Source organism: Puma concolor, chromosome C1 (genome assembly GCF_028749965.1).
Source record: "Puma concolor isolate L17-30 chromosome C1, mPumCon1.1.hap2, whole genome shotgun sequence".
In the NCBI taxonomy this organism is placed as follows: domain Eukaryota; kingdom Metazoa; phylum Chordata; class Mammalia; order Carnivora; family Felidae; genus Puma; species Puma concolor.
This window is the reverse complement of record NC_141674.1, coordinates 20,157,987-20,180,631: the sequence shown is the minus strand read 5'-3', so window position 1 is coordinate 20,180,631 and position 22,645 is coordinate 20,157,987. Positions and strand designations below refer to the sequence as shown.

The 22,645-nt window shown below is 51.9% G+C and overlaps 1 protein-coding gene across 3 annotated transcripts in view; it reads right to left on the bottom strand.

Moving 5' to 3' along the window:
* Nucleotides 1-21,947, bottom strand: part of ZDHHC18 (zDHHC palmitoyltransferase 18) — a 29,196-nt gene extending 7,249 nt beyond the window's left edge. For 2 of the 3 annotated variants that reach the window (XM_086716137.1, XM_086716138.1), the window contains exons 1-5: nucleotides 21,527-21,946; nucleotides 17,145-17,305; nucleotides 2,155-2,304; nucleotides 449-586; nucleotides 281-329 (exon numbers count right to left, since the gene is read on the bottom strand). In XM_086716137.1, coding sequence (XP_086572263.1) covers nucleotides 281-329; nucleotides 449-586; nucleotides 2,155-2,304; nucleotides 17,145-17,305; nucleotides 21,527-21,849 — 821 coding nt within the window. In that variant the 5' untranslated portion in view covers nucleotides 21,850-21,946. Of the gene's footprint in view, nucleotides 1-280; nucleotides 330-448; nucleotides 587-2,154; nucleotides 2,305-17,144; nucleotides 17,306-21,526 lie in introns of all 3 variants that reach the window. The other variant, XM_086716136.1, reaches the window with a different exon arrangement.
* Nucleotides 21,948-22,645: the final 698 nt, after the last annotated feature.

Here is a 22,645-nt window from a genome sequence, read left to right as displayed (position 1 = left end):
GAACCCCGCACAAGAACCCCGTCCCGGTTGCTTGGTGTCTTAAGGGAAGACAGGGACTGTGGCTCCTGAGGGTTCTTGGCCACCCCAGCCCTTTGATCAGACTGTTTAGGATCAGCTCTAGCCGGGGAGGAAAGAGAAGCAGCTGGTATATCAGATTATTCTAGAGGACAAACATTAGTGCTACACCATTCCCCCCCGGATTACAGGATGAGGTGTGGGGATCCACCCCAGCGAAGGGGCCTTGTTCCCACCAGGGCATCTATTGGCTGACAAAGGATATCTCGCTGGTGTCTCCTTCAGAGTGGAGAGGAAGTTGCTTCCCTGAGAGCCTGGGGAGGAGAAAACAGGACAGGGCACAGCTCAGATGGACAGTGACCACAGCCCCTTGACTTGGCAGAGCTTGCCGGCCCACCCCTCCTGCACACCCCTGCCCCCACTCCCAACTCACGCAGCGTCAGGTGGGTGACCACACAGGCGAAGATGAAGGCCGTCAGGAACGAGAGGGAGAGAATAAACGCGTAGAAGAAGCGGTAGTTCCGTCTCCCCACACAGTTGCCCACCCAGGGGCAGTGATGGTCAAACCGTTCTGGAAAAGGGCCCGGGGGGGTGGGGGGGTGGGGAGGGGAACAGGTTAGTGTGCCTGGGCTGCAACCAGCACAGGTGTTTGGAGGCCTCACGCCACAGCTGGGGCTTTCTTCCCCCACACTCTCTGTACCAGCCCATTCAGCCGATTCGCAGCTCCTCACACACTCCCTGCTTCTGGGCCTTTCTGCAAGCTTCCCACTGCCTCACACATTCTTCTCTGTCTCTTCACCTGGTTAAGGGCAATTCCTCCTTCATATCTCAGCTGCAAAGCCACTTCCTTAAGAAAGCCTCCTCTGATCCTAGACAAGGTGAGGGCCCTCTGTTACCTGCTGCTACTTATCTTCTGCGGCTCTTTACCCATGTGTGTTTACATACTTATTAATAATTAGCGGACTGGCCAATTACCCCTGCTGGATGGTAAACTCCACGAGAGGGCCGGTGTTGGCCTCACACCGAGCTGAGTCCCACGTCCAGCTGTGCATGGTACGAAGATGCACAAAAAGTACTTGTCGCCTGGCATACGACCCTGGCCACCTGCGACAAACAATGCTCCCCATTCCCTGCTCCAGAACTAGAGGCTCAGGGAGGGGCGGAGCCGCTCTGTAACTTGTGGAGAGCTGGCATGTAAGGCCTGGCCAGAGGGCTGAGCTCACACTAGCACCCCAGGGCGGTGGGGGGGGGGGGGGGGCTGGTGTCACACCCAGACTGGTAATGAAAGTCCTCTGTGGGAATGTGGATCACAAGCCCACTGCAGACCTCCTACCATGGCCAGCACCCTTTGCGGATTCTCAGGGAAGAATAACGCCCACTGAGTCACCCACTCGGCTGCCTGCTGTCATGGGGTGTTCCCTACTGTTCTCTCAGGGAGTGCTGAGCTAGCGTGATGAGCTCACTGCCCTGGGGACCATGCTCAGTCACCATGGCTCAGCTCACCTGGATCCTCTTACATAGCATTTCCCTTATGACACCCTTCCAGGGGCACACCCTCGGTCCCCATCAGAGCTGCCCGGCCTCTGGAGAGCAAGAAGAGGAGACAAAACAGCCTCTGGTTCCCCAGCAACCACCACAGGTGTGGGCCTGGAGCTTAGCTTCCAATCCTGGCTACATCCTCTCTACCTGACTGGCTTGAACTCCTCTGTTCTCACATTCTTGTCCCTCCCAAACCCTGGGAATCAGATCAAAGTCATTCAGTATAGCTGGCTCTGGGCTGCTGGATGGTAAATCATTCTCTTTCTGGCCCCAAAGTATCTAGAATGTTATTGCTCTAGTCTCTGGTTCCTAGAAACTTGGACCTACTGAGGACCAGGCTGAGGCCTGGGAGAAGGGTCCAGGGTCTCTCTGTATCTCCCCCATACTTCAGAGCTGGGGGAAAGGAATCTACCAATCCTGGGCTGAGGCCAAGATACCACTGGTCACACTCTGAGCCTCTCCCCACAGCCCTTCCTCAATCAGAGCAAATTTGGGTGACTTCCTGCCCAGCTCTGGCTATTTCAGACACAACCCCGCCCCCATGAGTGACTCCTCTGTCTTCAGGGCTCCCTGCACCACTCCCTGCTGCCTCCCACTTACCCACACAGTTGTCGCAGACACTGCAGTGTGAGGTCCGGGGTGGCCGAAACATCTTGCAGGTGAAGCAGTACTTCAACTTGACCATCTGCCCGTTGATCATCACCTCCCGGGTCCGAGGGGGTGGCCGGTACGTGGAACTGCCTGTGTTATCTGGGGGTGGGAGGACAGAAAGATGGGGAATGTCCAAGCCCAGAGCCAGAAGCCCCAGCTGGGTGGAAGCCACTGCTGCCTGGCACGGACAAGAGAAGCCTTAGGGAAACTGTTTCCTGGGAACAAGCCATTGGCGGGGCCAAGACGGGGACAGATATTAAGAGCTGCTACCTACCGAAATTTGCTGTGTGCCAAGCCCTGTGCTAAAGCATTACCCACGTGCTCATGCACTGCTGGTCTTATACAACTTTGAGAAGGCGACTCTGGGAAGACTGGGGGAGGTTTATCTAGTCAAGCCTAGACCTAAGTTCCAGTTTCTAGGAGGTACAGGGGATGGAAGACAAAGTAAACAACACTATGAGAAAACAATCAGATCCAGGATGTGGGGCACCTACAACACCACTGATCCTGATGTCTAACAAAATCCACGTCACTTACAAAGAGAGGGAGATTGTTCTAAATGAAGAGACGTGAACACATGCAAGGCATGATTCTAGACCGGATTCTGTCTTGAATTTGGTGGGTGAAAAAGGCCTATAGATTAGAAATTTGGGAACTATTAATTTTCCTAGCTATAATAACGAAATTAGGGTTATGCAGGAGGTTGTCTTTAGATTTTGAAGACACAAGTTGAAGTATTTATGGATACGGTGTCTATGATAGCTACAATTTACTATGAAATGGCTTCATAAGAATTGTAAGTACAGGGGCACCTGGCTGGCTCAGTCAGTTAAGCGTCCGATGTCGGCTCGGGTCATGATCTCACGGTTCGTGAGTTGGAGCCCTACCTCGGGCTCCATGCTGACAGCTCGGAGCCTGGAGCCTGCTTTGGATTCTGTGTCTCCCTCTCTCTGCCTCTCCCCTGCTTGCACTCTGTCTCTCTCAAAAATAAATAAACATTAAAAAAAAAAAAAAAAAGAATTGTAAATATAGGGGCGCCTGGCTGGCTCAGTCGGAAGAGCACGCAACTCTGGATCTCGGGCTTGTGAGTTCGAGACCCATGTTGGATGCAGAGATTACTTAAAAATAAAATCTTAAAAAAAAAAGAACTACAAATATATATGACACAAATAAGATACACTAATAACAACTATTAAATCTAGATGATGAACATGCATAATTATATTGGGGCGCCTGGGTGGCATAGTCGGTTAAGTGTCTGACTCTTGGTCTCAGGTCATGATCTCACAGTTTGTGAATCTGGGGCCTGCATCTCGCTCTGCGCTGATGGCACAGAGCCTAGTTGGGATTCTGTCTCTTCTTCTCTCTGCCCATCCCCCGCTGGTGTGCGCGCATTCGCTCTCAAAATAAATAAATAAACTTAAAAGAAAGAAACTCATTGTATTTCACACTTTTCTGGATGTTTGAAGTTTTTCATAATAAAAATTTTAAGAGGAAAAGAAATGCAGAGATATATTGCATTCATGGATTAAAAGACACAATTTTAGAAAAGGTTTTATTCTCCCTAAATCAATCTGTAGATCAACATAATCCCAATCAAAAATCTCAGTATGGTTTTTTTTTTTTGGGGGGGGGGGAGGGTTGAAATTGACAAACTCGTTATAAAATTCATATGGAAATGCAAAGGGCCAAAGACAGCCAACGCATTCCTGAAGGACAAAGCTAAGGACTCCTATGACTAGAGATCAAGACTAATGATAAAAAGCTAATGATTAAGAAGGTCTGGTTTGGGTGCGAGGGTAGAAATGCCGATCAATGGAACAGAAAAGAGAATCCAGAAACAGACCTGGCACGTAAATGACCAAGTGGTTTACGACAAGGGTAACACTGAAGTGGTGTGAAAGAAAATGGGCCCCCAATAAACAGTGCTGAGTCCACTGGGTAAACAAATGGGGGAAAAAGCATCTGTATCCTGCCTCCCACCAAACACAAATTCAATTTCAGACAGATTGTAGCTCTAAATGCAAAAGCCTGGGATTAAAAAAGAAAAAAAAAAAAATAGGAGACATGACTGTGGAGCAAAGATTTCTTAAGACCCAAAGGGGCAAATCATAAAAGAGCAATTTGGTATAACTGCATCACATCAAAATTAAGAACTTCTTTTTCTTTAAGTATATTTGAAAGAGAGTGTGAGCCGGGGGAGGAGGAGAGAGAGAGGGAGAGAATCCCAAGCAGGCTCCATGCTGTCAGCACAGAGCCCAACATGGGGCACAATCTCACAAGCTGTGAGATCATGACCTGAGCTGGAATGAGGAGTCGAACGGGTAACTGACCGAGCTACACAGGTGCCCCCAAAATTAAGAACTTTTTTTTTTTTTTAAATTTTTTTTTTCAACGTTTATTTATTTTTGGGACAGAGAGAGGCAGAGCATGAACGGGGGAGGGGCAGAGAGAGAGGGAGACACAGAATCGGAAACAGGCTCCAGGCCCCGAGCCATCAGCCCAGAGCCCGACGCGGGGCTCGAACTCCCGGACCACAAGATCGTGACCTGGCTGAAGTCGGACGCTTAACCGACTGCGCCACCCAGGTGCCCCAAAAATTAAGAACTTCTATCTGGGGCACCTGGTTGGCTCAGTTGGTAGCACATGCAACTCTTGATCTCCGGGTCGTGAGTTTGGCCCCATGTTGGACATAGCAATTACTTAACAAAAATAATAATAACTTGTGTTCATCTAAAGACACAATTAAAAAAATGAGGGGCGCCTGTGTAGCTCGGTCAGTTGGGCTCCGACTTTGGCTCAGGTCATGATCTCACTGTGAGTTCAAGCCCTGCATCGGGCTCTGTGCTGACAGCTCAGAGCCTAGAGCCTGTTTCAGATTCTGTGTCTCTCTCGCTCTTTGCCCCTTCCCCTGTCATGCACTGTGTCCCTCTCTCTCAAAATAAATAAACCTTAAAAAAAAAAAGTCTTAAAAAAAAAAATGAAAAGGTGACCTTCAGAGTAGAAGATTTGAACAAGAACAAAGCATTTGTAGCCAGAACATATGAAGAATCCCTATACGTCAGTAAGAAAAAGTTCAGACATCTCAATTCAAATGTGGACAAAAGATTCAAACAGGTATTTCATAAAAGAAGCTGTCCAATGGCTAATAAACACATGAAAAGGTATTCATGCTCATTAGTCTTCAATGAAATGCAAATAAAACCATAAAATGTTACCACCACACATGTACCAGAATGGCTAAGATGAAAACAATTTTAAAAATCAAGTGTCAGTAAAAATGTAAGGCAACCAGAAATCTCATAACCACTCTGAAAACCTATTTAACACTAACCACCAAAGTTCAACATATGCACCCCCAGCAAGCCCACTCCTAGGTATCTCCCCAACAGAAATGTGCATGATTAAAAAAAAATTCTTTAAAAAAATTTTTTTTAAGTTTATTTATTTTTGAGAGAGAGAAAGAGAGAGAGACGGAGCTCGAGGGGGGAAGGGCTAGAGAGAGAGGGAGACACAGAATCTGAAGCAGGCTCCAGGCTCCGAGCTGTCAGCACAGAGACCGACGCGGGGCTTGAACTCACGAACCGCGAGATCATGACCTGAGCCAAAGTCGGACGCTTAACCGACTGAGCCACCCAGGCGCCCCATAAAAATAATTTTTTTAAGTAAACTCTACACCCAACATGGGGCTCAAACTCATGACCCTGAGATCAAGAGTCACATATTCTCTGACTGAGCCAACCCGGCCCCCTGAAATGTGCAAGATTTGATGTGCACCAAAAGATGTACAGGAATATTCACAACAAGAATCTCATAATAGCCAAAATCTGGACCCACCCAAATGCCCATAAATAGAACAGATTAACAAAAGGTAGTATGGAGTTCTGTAGAGCAAAGAATGAATGATCCTCAACCACACATAAGAACTATGGATAAATCTCATAAACGTGTAAAGTGAAGAAACCACACACGTAAGAACACAAAATGTTCAAAAACAACTAAAAGTAATCTAATATGGTAGCAGTCAAGATCATGGTCACCTCTGGAGGGGTGACACTGACCAGAAAGGCAAGGGGGAGCTCCTGGGACACTGCTCATATACTGTTTCTTGATCAGGGTGCTGATTACATGTGTGTGTTCAGTTTGTGAACACTCAACAGAACACTTAGGATTTGTACACTTTTTTGTAAGCCCATTATATTTCAGTAAAAACTTAACAAAAAGAAAGATTTAAGGGGCTCAGCTGGTTGAGCGTCTGAGTTCAGGCTCAGGTCATGATCTTGCAGTTTGTGGGTGGGTTCGAGCCCCACGTCGGGCTCTGTGCTGACAGCTCAGAGCCTGGAGCCTGCTTCGGATCCTGTGTCTCGCTCTCTCTCTGCCCTTCCCCTGCTCGTGCTGTGTCTCTCTCTCAAAAATAAATAAACATTAAAAAAAACATTTTTTTTTAAAGAAAGAAAAGAAAGGTTTAAGTAACTTGTGCAAAGTCACAAACTCATATGCTGGCAAGCAGGAATCCAAACACCTGGTCTCTCATATGCAAAAGCCCACAATTCTACCCACTGAGCCTCTTGGTCTCCCAGACCTCAAAGGACCAAAGTCCCCAGGGCAGTGGCTTATTTCTGGACAGAACCTGAGAATCACATGAGGCTGCCTGTGATCCCTAGCCCTTTACTATGCTCCCAGCCATCACTTCTACCAGATCCACTCCCCAGATAGTATCTCCAGTTTGGCCACCTGCCTCCAATGATTACTGAGTGTCCGGCAGGTGCCAGGCACTATTCTAGGCACTTGGCATGCATCAATGAAGCACACAGACTTGTGTCTCACATTCCAGTTACCAAACAGACTCTTTCTTACTCTAGGCTGTTCACCATCCCCCCAACCATAACATGTTTAAAATGGAACTAAGCAGGGGCCCCTGGGTGGCTCAGTTGGTTAAGCGTCCAACTTTGCCTCAGGTCATGATCTCATGGCTTCTGAATTTGAGCCCTGAGTCGGGCCCTGTGCTGACAGCTCAGAGCCCGGAGCCTGCTTCAGATTCTGTGTGTGTCTCTCTCTCTGCCCCTCCCCAACTCGCACTCTGTCTCTCTCTCAAAAATAAATAAACATTAAAAAGAATAAAAATAAAATAAAATAAAATAAAATAAAATAAAATAAAATAAAATAAAATGGAACTAAGCAACTGAACATCTTTTCTTTATTTTTAAAAAATGTTAATTTTTTTATTTTTGAGAGAGAGAGTGAGCGAGCATGTGAGCACGAGCGAGGAAGGGGCAGAGACAGAGACAGAGGATCCAAAGCAGGCTCTATGCTGACAGCACAGAGCCTGATGTGGGGTTCAAACTCATGAACCATAAGATCACGACCTGATCAGAAATAGGATGCTCAACCGACTGAGCCACCCAGGCGCCCCAGAACATCTCTTCTTTAAAACAGGCAGCATGACAAAGGGCAGGGGGTTTGAGGCCAGTGGACACACTCTGAAACCTGGTTTTGCCACCCAGTGGTTAGGTGAAATGTTAAAGCCAAATGTACTTCTCTGAGCCTCAGTTTTCTCATCTGTAAAATGGAAAGAACAGGTAGAATGGAGCACGAATCCTGGCCCCACGTCTTTTTATCTGGGTTTCTCCCGGGGATATCGTCTGCTAGATGTTCAACAGGGCAAATCGTTTAACCTCTCTGAGCCTCTGTTTCCTTGATCACTGAAAGGGGGATAATAACAGTACCCACATCACAGGGTTGTTGTGAGGGTGACCTGAGGTAAAAACGTGAAGTGACACAAAGTAAATGCTTAAGAAGCGCGCGGTTATTATTAGCTCCCAGAATTACTAAGAGAAAGGAAGAGTCAAGGGAAAGAAACACTACACTGAGCGCCTCCTCCTATATGCCGAGCACTTCGTAGGCATTATCTCCTTGCATCCAGAGAACATCCCAGGAGGCAGGATTACTAACGTCAGTCACCTCCAGGTTATAGTTCAGGAGACTTTTTGGTGACGCTCAGTGACATGTCTGAGGGCGCTCCTGGCTAGGAAGTGGCAGAACCGCGATATGAACCCAAGTTTCCAAAACTTGGGCTTGAGGTCTTTTTGTAAATTTGAAAGTGTCATAATGAGTGTTATTTAACCCTGCCTGGCTCCTCATTTCTGCCAATGGCACAACCCAAGAGCTGGAAAGAACGTCAAAGAGCATATAATGCAGCACCCAGTGCATAAAAAATGATAACTGTCTCCCCACTGACCGCCTCTCTTCTAACCCCTTCAGTTTACAAATGAGAAAACAGGCCCAGAGAGGTCAGGGGATTTGCCCAAAGTCACACAGCCACTGAGTGGCAGAGGCAGGAAAACTCAGTTTGGAGGCCTTTTGCAGACCCTTCCTTCTACCTCACCCTTTCCTGGCCAGTCACTAGGTCTTCTTAGGATCTTCCTTCATAATCTTTCACTCTCCTCCCAATGCTCTAACCCAGGCCAGAACCCTGTCACCAAACAGCCTCCCCTGAAGACTCCCTGCTTCCAGCCCCTCTGCCTTCCAACCCACCACATTTCTCTAAATAATTCCTTTTGGGGGCACCTGGGTGGCTCAGTTGGTTAAGCATCTGACTTCGGTTGGTGAGTTTAAGCCCCACATCGGGCTCTCCGCTGTCAGCACGGAGTCTCCTTGGGATCCTCTGTCCCCTTCTCTCTCTGCCCCTCCTCTGCTCATTCTCCCTCAAAATAAATAAATAAACTCAAAATAAATAAATAAATAAATAAATAAATAAATAAATAAATAACCCCTCTTGAGTTATAACCCTTCCCTGGCCTCCCCTAAAAAAACAGATAAAAGGACAACTTCCTGTCCTGATACTAGGGACCTCCACAATTGGGCTCAACCTCCACTCCAGGCTTTTCTCCCACTATTTTTGCCCCATGAGTCCCTGCAGCCTTGGCTTCCTGCCCCTGTCCTGGCCAAGCCCTGGCCCCCGCCTTCTCCTTGCTCACCAGGACTCTCCGGCTCCCTGCCTAGCCTCCAGCAGCTTCTCTGAGCACTGCTGCTCCCGTGCCTTGCACACAGGCTGGGCTGTGATGGGCTTGCCACAGGCTGGGCTGTGATGGGCCTGCTGTGTGCAGACACCTAGACCGCACGCCCCTGGACGGCAGGGATGGTGAGATAAACAGGCAGTCCCATCCAATGAACCATGAGGGAGCAGGCAAAGAGGAGAGAGCACAGGCTTTGGACCAAGGCAGGCCCAGAGTTCAAATCCTGACCCTTCCATTTATTAGCTAGTACCCTCAGGAAAGTTACTTAACCTCTGTGAGCCCGTTGTGGCATCTGAAAAAGCAGACAAATAATAACCACTGCCTGGAAGCTTTATGGAAGGATCAGAAATTGTACATATAAAGGAACTGGCACTTGGGGAGTACTTACTAACTGCTGTTCTCAGAGGGACGGCAAGGCACAGGCTCTGGCATCTGAAACACTAGGTTTGAATCATGATTTTGCTGCCTCCTTGCTACTGAAGAAAGTCCCTTCACCTCTTGCAGCCTCAGTTTCCTCATCCGTAAGATGGAGATAAGACAGTCTTGATCTTACAGGATTGTGGTGAGTGCCCAATGAGATGCTGCAAGGCCACCCTAAACACAGTGCTAGATTCGAAGGACCCTCAGTCGTGACACGGTTCACACTGGGACGCTCTAGCCTGCAGAATTCTCCAGCTCTTCCCAAAACTCTTGATGCTACTCCAAACCCAGCCTGTAACCCTACTCCACGGGCCCCAGGTCCAGCTCCTGTCCCTGCCCACTGCTGTCTTCCAGGCTTGGACACAGGCTTTGGAGCCAGACAGACAGGTGGCCCAACCACAACTAGCCATGTGATGTGGGTCAAGTCTCTCTGACCCTCATCTGGTAAAAAAGAAAATGGGACATAATCAAATCCACCTCCTAGTGCTATTTGGAAGATGCAGGAAGAGTTCAGCAAGTGGGTTTAGCAAAGCGTCCGGCACCTGGCATGAGCTTACTAAATATTAGCCGTTATTATTGTTCTATGAGACGCTATATTCCAAACAGCTGATTTAAGAAGAAACTTCAGAAAACAACCCGGCTGTGAGTGAAGGAGAGCCCCAGACCCTTTCAGGAAAGAGGAAGAGAGAAGTTTCTGGAATCCTCACTGGATTCCCACAAGCCCTCACCAAGGCAGGGAGGGAACTCCTACCAGCACACCGTGCCCTCCGGGGGCCAGGCTTCCCCTCTCTAGAACTCGGAAAGAAGTGACGCTCCTCTTTAGGCTGCCAAGAGGAGTGTGTGTCACACTGGAGCAAGGGAGCCACCCAGATGCCAAATTAAAGTCCCCAACTGCGGGGCCCTGAACAAGCTGGCTCAAAGGAGGCCCTGCAGCGGGGTCACTGTGGAAAGCGAACCCCACTCGGGAGGGGGGCAAGGAGCTGCCCCAGGGCTTATTCTCCAGCCAGACCACGCTGCCCAATCACGGCCCTGGCCTCAGCCTGTTTCCTCTTCACCAACTCCCGCTAGCAGCCAGCGCAGGTGGCAGCTCCTCAGGGCCGGGAGCAGGCCCGTGTGCCATTCCTGAGCACGAGGCTCAGCCTCTTAAGTTTCAATAGAGAAAAACAATTTTCAAAGGGTACCGTTATTCCCAGTCTCACTGGATGCATAAAAAACGTTCTGGGCCGGGCAAGGGGACATGTACCTCCATTTTACAGATGAGGAAACAGATTTCAATAGCATAAGGCGGGGGGGGGGGGGGGGGGGGGGGGCGCTGAAACTGGAACCCTTGTCTTCCAAATATTCTCTCAAATATTACCAACCACTATATCAAGGCCTAGAGGTGGCAGGTGAGGGGAGAAGAGGCAAGTACAGAAGAGTCAAATGTGTTTGCTTTAAAAAACATTCACAGGGGCGCCTGGGTGGCTCAGTCAGTTCAGCATCTGACTTCAGCTCAGGTCATGATCTCACGGTTTGTGGGTTCGAGCCCTGCGTCGGGCTCTGTGCTGACAGCTGGGTTTGGAGCCTGCTTCGGATTCTGTGTCTCCTTCCCTCTCTACCCCTCCCCCACTTGTGCTCTGTTTTTCTCTCCCAAAAATAAATCAACATTAAAAAAAATGAACAGTGAAAACATTTTTAAAAAGTGGGGTCGAGGGGCACGCCTGGCTGGCTCAGTTGGTAGAGCAAGCACGTGACTCTTGATCACAGGGTCGTGAGTTCAAGCTGCATGCCGGGCTTTGTGCTAAGAAAGAAGAAAAGAGGGGAGGGGAGGGGAGGAGAGAAAGAAAAAAAGAAAGAAAGAAACATTTGCTTTGTTCACCCAGTCCAGAAAATATTTGTTGACGAAAGGAAGGAAGTCAGAGTGGGAAGAGATGTTATCCCTGCTCGAAGGGAATCTAAGATCTACTCCAGGGCTCGCTCTCTCGCTCTCTCTCTCTCTCTCTCTCCCCTAAGAAGTCAAGTCCCTCTCAGGCTAGTAAGGCCTCCCTGCTGCCTTGCGGGTGGGAATCTATAGCCCCTGGGGATGTGAAATGAGGGCGAAGGCTCCTCACTGAACGGCTGTGAGAAGCAAATGAATCTCCCCACACTCTCCTCCTGACCAAGGGGCATGCTCTGGGTGTCGCCCCAACCGCACCCCGTGGAGGGGAGCAGGCAGGCACTCTGCACTCAGAGCCAGCCGGCTGGCTCTGTGACTCAAGCCCAGTGGCTGGCACGGAAGCACCCTGGGGCTGGCAGGCGCTACCGAGTCGGCATTAGCGAGGGAAGGCTGGGATCTCCACCAGCCTTGCTGGGTCCTGACCGCTGGGCCTTCCGTTGCCCCCACCGGTGGAGGAAACAGCTGCAGGGCTGTGGTCTCCCCAGCTTCCAGGTCAGTTCAAGGTCAGCCACAGCGCCCGGGGCTGGGAGCACTTGGTCACTGTAGTCCCCACCTGACCCTTTCTGTTCATTCCAGAGGTTTATGGAGCACCTACAGGATATCAGCTTAGTGGTGGGCTGGGGGGCAGAGATACAGGAAGAGCTTGACCTGAGGGCCCAGTGAGGGGGGGAAGCACATAATTACAGAGTCTGTGTAAGAGGCACTGCGAGTCAAGTGTGGGGACTCTGGGCCCAGCCAGCCTGATCTCATTTTGAAACCTGGCCTGGCCACTTGCTGGCTTGTGACTTTGAGGAAGCTGCTTAACCTCTCTGAGCCTCAGTTCCTCACTGGGTAATAACATTATCAAACTTGTAAGATGATGATGTGAATCAGAGATAACAAAGGTCTACCCCACAGCTCATGGATTCATGGTGTTACTGGTGTCTGTAGTGGAGACGGGAGGGGGAGGAAATGTGTGGGGGTGGGGGCAGGAGGCAGCAAAAGGTGAAGTGGCAGTTAAGCAGGATCAGGAGGAATGACCCCTTGGGCTCACCAGAAAGAGGGCATGGCCGTAGAGGGGCTGTGGGAACAAAGCACAGGCAGTGGGGCAGAGGGCTGCAGGGGTGGGAAGTGCGGGCAGGTAGACTGGAGTGTGCCTTCACCCTGCAAGTACGCCTCTGCGGGCAAGTCTGCAGGAAAGTGGAAGACGATCTGTTTCCTGGCCGCAACACTAGGCAACACGAATTCATGGGATGAGAAAGTTACTCTCTCTTCAATTTTCACTCAAGCCTTTGACTCCATCAAGGGGAAAAGTCTCAACTTTAAAAAATTTTTTAAATGTATGTTTATTTTTGAGAGAGAGAGAGCAGAGAGAGCAGAGAGAGACAGAGACACAGAATCCGAGGTAGGTTCCAGGCTCCGAGCTGTCAGCACAGAGCCCAACACAGGGGCTCGAACCCACACACCGCAAGATCATGACCTGAGCTGAAGTCAGACCCTTAACCGACTGAGCCACCCGGTCGCCCTAAAAAGTCTCAACTTCTAATCCTAATACCTGTGATCCTCACAGGCCTCAAAGAGACTGCTTTTTGCTAGCAACTGTAACCACAAGAGTTCTGTAACATTGTTATGTTTCTGTTTTTATGATTAGGTTCTATTCCCAGTAAGAGGCTCTTGGCTTACAAGGTTGGTAACAATGTTCCTTGTAAAATACACTTAAAAATGAGTCACCTAAAGGAAACACTAAGGAAATTGAAGGTACAAGATGAGGTGCAGAAAGGGAAAAATTGCGAACGTTGTACTCAAAAGACCGATCTTCAGGAAATACTGTTGAGGGCACCTGGGAGTCACCCGAATTCTAAACCAGGGAGGGCCGGGGCCAAATCTGAGTCCTGGGAAGACAACTACGACTGAAGGAAGGCGCCAGGTGTTGGGGCCTGGTCAGCAGTCAATCCAGGCGGCAAATGAGACAGGTCTGCCCTAGGGCAGTGGGCTTCAGAAGGACCTGAGGGGAGACACCCTGGGCACAGACAGGCTGCGGTTTGTGACCTGCTGTGTGGTGGCGGAAGGAGACACAGCCTTTATGTCCATTCTGTGAGCTGTAAACGTGTCTACATTAGCGTCTGTCACTCAGATCTGGATGTTTCTATCGTCTCCCATCAGACTGGGAGCAATGTTGGCACCTCCTACCTCTTTTCCAACTTCCCAAAGTGCCTGGACTCTGTATGGCCCTGTGGGATGACCCAGCTACAGGGCTTGCCAGCTGACAAGTCAACATCTCAGACCCGGGTGACCAGCCACCCTGGTTCGCCTGTGCCTGAGGGGTTCCCCGGACACGAGACTGGAAGGAGCTGGTCACCCCACTTCAGACGGTCCTTGAAAGGCAGGAGCCTTGGGCTAGAACCTGTTGGGCTGGAGTGGCTGGCCTATGGGGCCAAAGCAAGAAGTGCACAGTCTGCATGGGCCCCGGTGAGCATCAGTTCATGTTTATGTGGACAGCACCATCCACCTCAAAGTAGGTCTCCAACCTTCTGGAAAAGGCTCAGTGACCTTTGTCCTTTTCAAGAAAATATATTTCACCCTGATTAGAAACCTCCTGGCCACACCCTCAAATTTGGCTCCTGTTCAAGTTTCAGAGTTCAGAGGCCTCAAAGATGTCACTTTCCAGGCTTAGCAGCTGTTCCCAAAGGAAAGTCTCTAACCCTGACATGTAGGGTCCCGTGGGACTAACTCCACCCCATTCTCCAACCAGAATTTCTCTAATTCTCTGAAGTATTACTCCTTTTCTGGCCAATATGGCCTGCCCAGGGTTCCATGCCTGCCCTTGCTCCTTCCCACTCTGTTCTCTCCTCCTCTGTTCCATCTGCCTGGAGGCTCCCTTCACACATATTCCTGGGCTTGAACTCTACCCAAACTTTAAGCTTTGGCTCAAGGCACCTCTCCATGAAGCGTCCCCATATCCTCCAGGCAGAAGATACTCCTGTTTCTCTGATCCACTTCCAAAGCCTGATCTCACCTGTAGCAGCTGGTTAGGCATTCTACCTGGGACTGAGCTAGCCTAGAAACCATCGGAAGGCAGGGTTCACATCAGATTCATTTTTGGCCTCCCACCTCCACCCCTGTAGTCAGGAGCCAGCATATAGAATTAACACATAAATGATTAAACTGTAATGCCTAACTGGGAGAAGTTCCAACTGTCTCTCCATCAGTCACCTAGGGACATCAAGGAGGGCCTCTACAGAGGCTCAGCCATTCAGCCAATATCCCTGGACCCTCCACTTGGCAGACTAGGTAAACAAGACCTCACTGTCCAGGAAAGGCTGCCGGGCCTGCCCGACAATTCTGTAACCACCACCATGCAGCACAGGGCCAAGAAAGGAAGGACACAGAGCTCTTGGAAGGTGTCATGGAAGGTCTGGCCCAACTGGGGTCATGAAGGCTTCTCAGAGGACGGAATACCTGGGTCGAGACATAAGAATAAAGATGGTGTGGCCACAGAAGACGGGAAATGCATCCCTGTGGCCATCTCAGAAGAGAAAGCAAGGCATTTGGGAATCAAGGCACACAGTCCGTCTCCACGCCTCCACTCCCTGGCCACATGATCCCCCTGCCTCAGTTTCTGCATCGGCACAACCGGGCCGCTGAGAGGATCTGTGGGGATAATGGATGGAAAACACTCTCTACACGCAGCCAAGCGGTCCCCAAACATGGGGGATTACAGTTGTCATTATTGCCCACACGACTCACAGGAGGCCAGAGGATTCCAGGTGGCCAGATCCCCAAGCTCAGGCTGGACTGGACAATAATCCTGCCTCACGATTAGCCCTGAGTTGGAGGCAGGAGAAACGGGTTGCCACAGAGCCTCCCCTGTTGCCAGGTGGACCGCCCAGGTCAGACTGCAGAAATCTGAAGGAGCAGAGTTGAGTCTAAGAGGCCAAGTGGTGAGTGGCCCAGTGGGGCAAGGGGGAAGGAAGCTGGATGCAGGCAGAGGAAGACAGCAATCGAGGGCGTGGCCGAAGACAGGCCTGGGCAGAGGGATGAGCCGAAGAACGAAGAGCAAGAGAACATCCTCACCCTTCCTGCCCACCCTCCCGAGCTGTGCCAGAGAAGCAGTGAAATGACTCCCAGTGATGGATGCAGCAGCTCTGACATTAACAGGCCACCGGGTCTGTTCAAGGCCAGTCAGACGTTTAAAAGCCCGTCTGAAAGCCACCCTGTGAGGGGAAGGAGCCAACCACAGACCGGAAACCCGGTGTACAAAGAGCCACGTCACTTCTCCCCAGGAAGGAGCGAGGGTGCAGCAAGCTGAGATTAAGGCCCAGCACCCAGCCTCCCAGGGGGACCCACACAGTGGTCTGGGAGGAATCAAGGGCTATCTGCGGTGCCTTGGGAGCACAGGTTCTTTCTGGCCACAATGGCCTTCCTGCTGTTCCTTACACATACCAGCTTGGGGCGCCTGGGAGGCTCAGTTGGTTAAGTATCCGATTCTTGATTTCGGTTCGGGTCGTGATCTCACGGTTCGTGGCATTAAGCCCCGCGTCGGGCTCTGTGCTGACAATGTCAAGCCTGCTTGGGATTCTCACTCGCTCTCTTTCTGCCCCTCCCCTGCTCATGCTCTCTCTCTCTCTCAAAATAAATAAATAAACATTAAAAGCAAACAAACAAACATACCAGCTTGTTCACCACTTCAGGCTTTTGCTTTTACTGTTTCCAGACTGTGCGTTACTGGCTCCATCACACCATTCAGAGCTCCTCTCAAGTACACCTCCTCCTACAGGGTTTCCCAGATCACCTACTCTAAACTCCCCACTCCCCACACCTACTGTGCTTTTCCCCTAGAAGCCTACAGAGTTCAATCCCTTGTCTCTTCAGGTCTTTGCTTCTTTGCTCAGAAGTCACCTCCTTCACAAAGTATTCCCTGACCACCCAGTTTAAAATCATACACCCTCCCCCCCGCCCCAGCTCTTATCCTCCCTCCCTACTTTACTCTCCCCTGACGTCCTAGATATTTGTTAACTGTCTTTCTCTTCCCACTGGAACATCAGCTCCGAGAGCGCAGGGGATTACTGTCCTATTTGTTCACTACTGTATCATCAGCATCTAGAAAAGGGTCGGGCACATAATAGGGGTTCGACAAATGATGAGTGAATAAGTGTATATGAATGTTTAAGAGCAGGGCCTCTGGTCAGACTGTATGAGATCTCATTCCAGCTCTTCCACTTCCTGTAATGATCTTGGACCACTTACTTTACTCCTCTGAGACTTAATTTAATCAGTAAAAGGAGAGCAACAACAGTCCTGGTCTCATAGGATTATTGGGGGATTAAATAAGATCATGCATGTAAAGAGGTGAAGACACTGCCTGACCCCCAGCGAGCACTCAGTACTAAGCTGACGGCCATGGTAGCCTTCATCGGCTAGCATTTCTTACTTGCTCCTCTGTTCCCTTGTTTATCATGCGTTTCCACCCTAGGGTCGGCTCCAGCCTGTCTCACTCACTACCGTGCCCTCAGTTCCTGGCAAGGTGTGGGAAGAGAAAATCGGGCCTCCTCTCAAACCAAGGAATGTGGAGGCGGGAGACGCAGCTTCAGCTGGAGTAGGAGCCTCACCGATTTGTTTCTCTAGAGCGGCTGCCTCACAGACGGTGGCCCGGGGCAGGATCCCAGGGTCGGTGAAGCTGGTCTGCAGCAGGCAGCTCATGACGAAGAAGAAGAGGATGGCAGCGATGATGGGGATGGCGAGGGTCAGCTGGCGGGCCAGGAAGGGACAGCTAGAGAGAGAGAGGGAGAGAGAGATGAGCAGATACCCCAAGGGCTCCCTGGAACACAGGGCTACAGCACTAGACAGGTGTCATGCCATCAACACTACTCCGCATTCTGGCATACAGCCTTTCCCTGAGGAAGAGGGACAGCTCCTAGGTGAGCGCAGCCACTCCTCCAAGAGTGCCTGGAGCAGACATCACTAATTGATCTTTGCACTTTCCCTCTGAGCCAGGAGCAGACATGATCAATAGAGCCCAGAACTTTTTTTTTTTTTTTTTTTTTTTTTTAAATGAGCTAAGGAGAGAGGTCTAGATCCCAGCACTCTTAACCCCGGCACTTAGCTGCAGCTTCAGAATCCTTCTAAACACAGAGCTTCAGGCAGCCGCTACCAATGAACTAGGCAGTCACTTGAGTTGACCGTCCACGACAATGTTCACTTATTCATTCATTCAGTTACTCCACAAATATTTAGCGAGGTCTCACATACGCCAGGCAATACCATCAACAAACAGCAGGAATAATGGCAGTGAATAAGAGTGTTGTTTCTCCGCCTGTCATGAGGCTGCGGTCTAGTGGGGAAAAGACAGGTAAACAGAGAGAGGTGCTACACAGGGCTTTGTGTGCTAACATGGGAGAGAGGAAATCAGCAGAACAGTCAGGAATATCTGGCTGGGGGAGATAATGTCTAAGCTAAAATCTGAAGAATAAGTAGGGGTCAGCCACGTGCAGGGGGTTAGGGGAAGAGCATGGTCTATGCACTGCCACTGTCATCCCAGGGCTGGCATCGCAAGCCCATGCTTTCAGGTCCCTGACCCCAGTTGGTTTGGAGGACAGCCTGTGCTCAGGCTGACCCTGAGGCCTGCCCAAACTATTAACTGCTGTCCTACGCTGCCTTCCCTCCCAGAGCTAGAGTGGCACCTGATGGGGTGAGGAGCTGCTACTTGGGAAATGACAGGCTGCTGGGAGGCCAGAATCAGAAGAGGCTCCAGGAGCTGGCACAGTCACAGAAAGCAAACCTGTGGACACATACTCTGTTTCCACAGCCTCTACTCCCAGAAGCTCTGGCCTCCAGAGAGGCCCTTCCCTTGAAGAGCAAAGACTGCCAGGTCCAACGGCTCCAACTGGGCCACATTCCGCCCCAAACATCTCAGTGGTCCCTGGGTTCAAGACTCAAAGCTGGGCCCTCTGTGTCACCCACATGCCAATCAACCAGTTCATGTATAACCAGACTTTTGGGGGGACGGAGACGAAGTCTGAGACTTGTAGAGCACTCAGAAACACCAAGTGCTAGCTCCCTGATTTTACAGAGAGGGGCTCTGAGGCCCACAGCCACATTCAAGGTCACCCTGTCAGCCAAAGACAGGACTGGGGCCCCCGGGCCCTCATCAGCTACTCTCTCTGTTCATTCAACAAATATTTACTGTCCTGAATGCCTACTACCCACCAGGCCCAGTTCTAGGCACCAAAGACAAAACAGTGTGGAGAACGAAGCCCTTCTGTGGCGAAGAGACAGGCAACAAACTAGCAGAAAGTATAGGCATAGTATGTTCAGATGGTGGCAAGTGCTTCCAGAAAACAAGTAGTCAGGGAAGAGGGGATAGGAGGGAGGGGAGTGGTTTGTTCACTTATAGGGGCAGTTAGGGAAGGAGGGAAAAAAAGTGGAGGAGTGAGCCATGAGACTATCTAAAGGAAGGGTATTCCAAATGGTGCAAAGGCCCTGAGGCAGGAATATGCAAAGAGGCCAATGTGCCTGGAGGAGGAGGCACAGGGGGATAGTGGGGGGAGATGGACGGACAGGAAGACTTTGGTTCTTATCCCAGAAAGCCAGGGAGAACTCCAGGGGGAGCCTGGGATCTCACTTAGAATTAAAGGGGCACTCTGGCCTCCATGTGGGGTGGGAAGTGGGGCAGAAGCCAGATACCCTGCTGAGAGCCCTGTGCAATAATTTACCCAACCAAACAATGAAGCAAAACCATTCTCAGCAGGAAAAGCCCTAGAGAGCCACTCTACCTTTTTCCAGAGCAATGGAAGAGCGTGAGCTCACTCACTCTCCAGCGTTCCCACACCCTGGGTCCCTACTGAGGTAACACCCCAGTCTAGACCCAGGGGAGGTCTGAGCCCAAACCCCAAACCCTCCTGCCAACTCCACCAGCCCAAGTGAAGAAGGGCAGAGACAAGGCAAGATGATTCACAAGCCCTCCCTGAACCCAGAAGTCCTCTTTTCTCCCTTCTCTGGGGGACAAATCTGTCATCAGTCAAGATACCCACGCAACCCAGAGAAGATCCTGCTTCTGAACTAACCGAATCCCACGCCTCAGTGTCACAGAGCTGGGGGCTGGGGGGGGGGGGGGGAGGGGGCGGTCAACTTCCTCCTGCTCAGGCTGCAGCCCTGGGGGTACTGGAAAAGGAACTTTCAAAACACTCATGCGGGTCGTGTCGGGTCAGCTCAGCAAGGTGGATCTGAAACTCAGCCCAAGGAACACACTGGAGGCTGGGGGCTCCCCAGAGCTCCTGCGTGTTACATTTTCCTGGAACTTTTCATCCACCCTGACTCAGAAAGGAAGGGTGAAAGGGAGAAGCTAATTTGTAGGAAGTCCTCACCTTGCTTCAAGGGGAAACCCAAGGTTGCAGATACATGATCTGGCAGCTGGAGAGGGTACCTGGGGGTGGCGTCTTTGTGGCAGCCTTAGCACGGCCACAGGCCCTTAGGACGTGTTTTATGGTGAAGAAAACAGCTAATAACAGCAGCCAGCATTAAGTGCTTGTTACTGGTTAAAACCTTACACACATGACATAGTGCCACCCTCATGACAACCTATTATAAACCCCATTTTATAGATGACGAAAGTAGGGCTCCAAGGTGAAGGGACTATCCCAGAGTCACGTGGATAGTGTGTGGTGGGGCTGGGATTTGAACCAGGTCTGTTGGCTCCAGAGATGGAGTTCTTAACCACACCGCACAATTAAGCAAGACCACAAAGGATGGGGGAGAACCCGGAGGGGAAGCTGTGTGGGTGAGTGTGAGTGTGTGTGCAAGGGATCACACAGCAGACGGCTCAAGCTAGAGACCAAAGGTGGAGTGCAAAACTTCTGGGAAGTGACAAGCATTCCTCCTCCAACCAGAAAAGGGAGCTACTGTGTGGGCCTACCCTGGGTCACGGGGGGATGTGAAGAGGTCAAAACCCCACAGGGGCAAACAGGACCTATCACACCAAAGCACTGCGGACTCTCTTGAAAAATAACAAGGCACTGCAGCTGTTCCTGCCATGGGACAGGCCAGAGGTTTGCTCCAGAATGGTGAGAATGCAAAGAAAGGCAGGGGTACATGGGGAGGGGGACAGGGACCTGCCAGAGTTAGAGGGAAGGACTGGAACCACTGGGGAAACTAAGGAAGGTACTGGAGAGGGAAGGGAGGCCTAAGAGGCCCAAAGCAGTCTGGGAAGATTGCCTGAGGGCCTAGAGGGAGAATGACTGAGGTGGAAGGAAGGGGGAAGGGTCTGAGAGTAAGAGAAGACAGGGGACCCCAGAAGGGACCCTGGTGGGACACGGAGGCAGCTGGGAGAATTGTGATGGGTAGTATAAAGCCAAAGGACACAGAAAAGATCGAGAAGTTGTCTGGAAGGGATATAAAGCAAAGATGCCTCAAGGGGTCAGAAAGAAGCGGGGGCTGGCCAAGAGATGGTCCAGCAGAGAGGTGAGGGCCAGGGGATCCGGGAGGCCTGAGCCAGGTTCTGAGAGGGAAGAGAGGATGGGTCGGTGCAGGGACTGGCAAGTATGGGCCTCCTGGCAGAGGCTGGCAAAGGCAGGGTGCCAGGGAAAGGCAGGGAGGGACAGGAGACAGGCCAGAGGATGGGGCGATGGGGCCCCGTGTGGATGTAGCATCCAGATGGATGGAGGAAGGACACTAGGGGTGGGGTTGGGGCGGTGGGTGGTGAGGGCCAGGGAGGGCCGATGAGAGACACGCGAGGGGACTGGAAAGGCCTGGGGGCAGATCCTGAGCGGGCGAGGACGCAGGCCCGGGAGGAGCAGGGAGGAGAGAGTGCCTGGCAGGTGCAGGGAAGGGTGGAGCGCCCGAGGAGGTCGGAGTGGACCGGGCGCCCAGCGGGAGACCAGAAGGGCGGGAGTGCTCGCCGAGGAGCCGGGCGGGTGGAGTGCGCGGCAGGGGGCGGAGGGGACCGGAGGGATGGGGGCGCCCGAGGGGGCGGGGCCGGGGGCACCGCGGGACTCACTCGAAGACGAAGAAGAGGATGGTGGTGGTGAGGATGAGCAGAAGCGTGAGTGCGAAGACGCCGCCGTGGCCAGCCAGCATGAGGCGGCCGCCGCAGTAGAAGCGGTTGCGGCCCGGGAACACCTCCCACTTGCGCCGCGGGCGGCGGCCGATGCTCCCGCTGCCGCTGCCGCTGCCGCTGCTGCTCCAGCGCGGCGCGCTGGCGGGCGGCGGGGGCCCGGGGCCGGGGCCGGGGGGCGCGGCTGGACCGGGGCGGCGCGCCCCAGGGGAGGCGGGCGGCGGGGCGGCCCCGGGGCTGATCTGCTGGTACTCGCAGTCCTTCATGCGGCCGGCCGCGGGCCTCGGCTCCGCGCCCCACGGGCCGGCCGGGCCGCAGCGGGACCGGGGCGAGCAGCGGAGGTGGTAGTGGCGGTGGCGGCGGCGGCGCTCGCGCGCGCGCGCGCGCGGCGCTCGCTTGCTGGGGGCGGCCACGCCGCCGCCGCCCCGCCCCCGCCCCGCGCGGCCTCCCGCCGCAGCGCCCCCTCCGCCTGGGCCCGGGATGGCGCTCGCGCCCCGCGGCCGGCCTCGGCCCCGCTGCGCACCCTGAGCCGCGGCGGTCCCCTCTGCAAGATGACGGGGCAGCAGATGCGCGCTCCCGGGCGCCCTCTGTTCCCTTGCAATGAAATCATTTCTTGGGTGTCCCCTGTGTGCCAGGCACCTTGCCAAGCGCCGAGATTCGAGTGGTGGACTTCTTGGTCTACTTCTGGCAATCTGTAATTCCAGGGCCAGGCTTCACCCATCTCTGAGGTCTGACTGGATAGGTATTGGGGGGGGGGGGGGGGGAGGGCGTGGGGACTGGCGGGGAGGGCGTGGGGACACAATCTGCTTTGAAACCCAGGGGCCTGTTAACGACTGTCTTGGAGTTCACAATGCCCAGTGGGCGTGTGTGGCACATCCTGACCTTCCCTCACCCAGATCTGTGATCTGGACCCAGACCAAGGGTTATCTAGATATCTGGGTTGATGTAGAGTTGATGCCACAGGCCTCAGTATTTTTCAAGAATTTTGGGTGTGTTTGCTTTCCAAATGGCTGTGTAACAAATTATCGCAAATTTAGTGGCTTAAAACAATACACATTATTA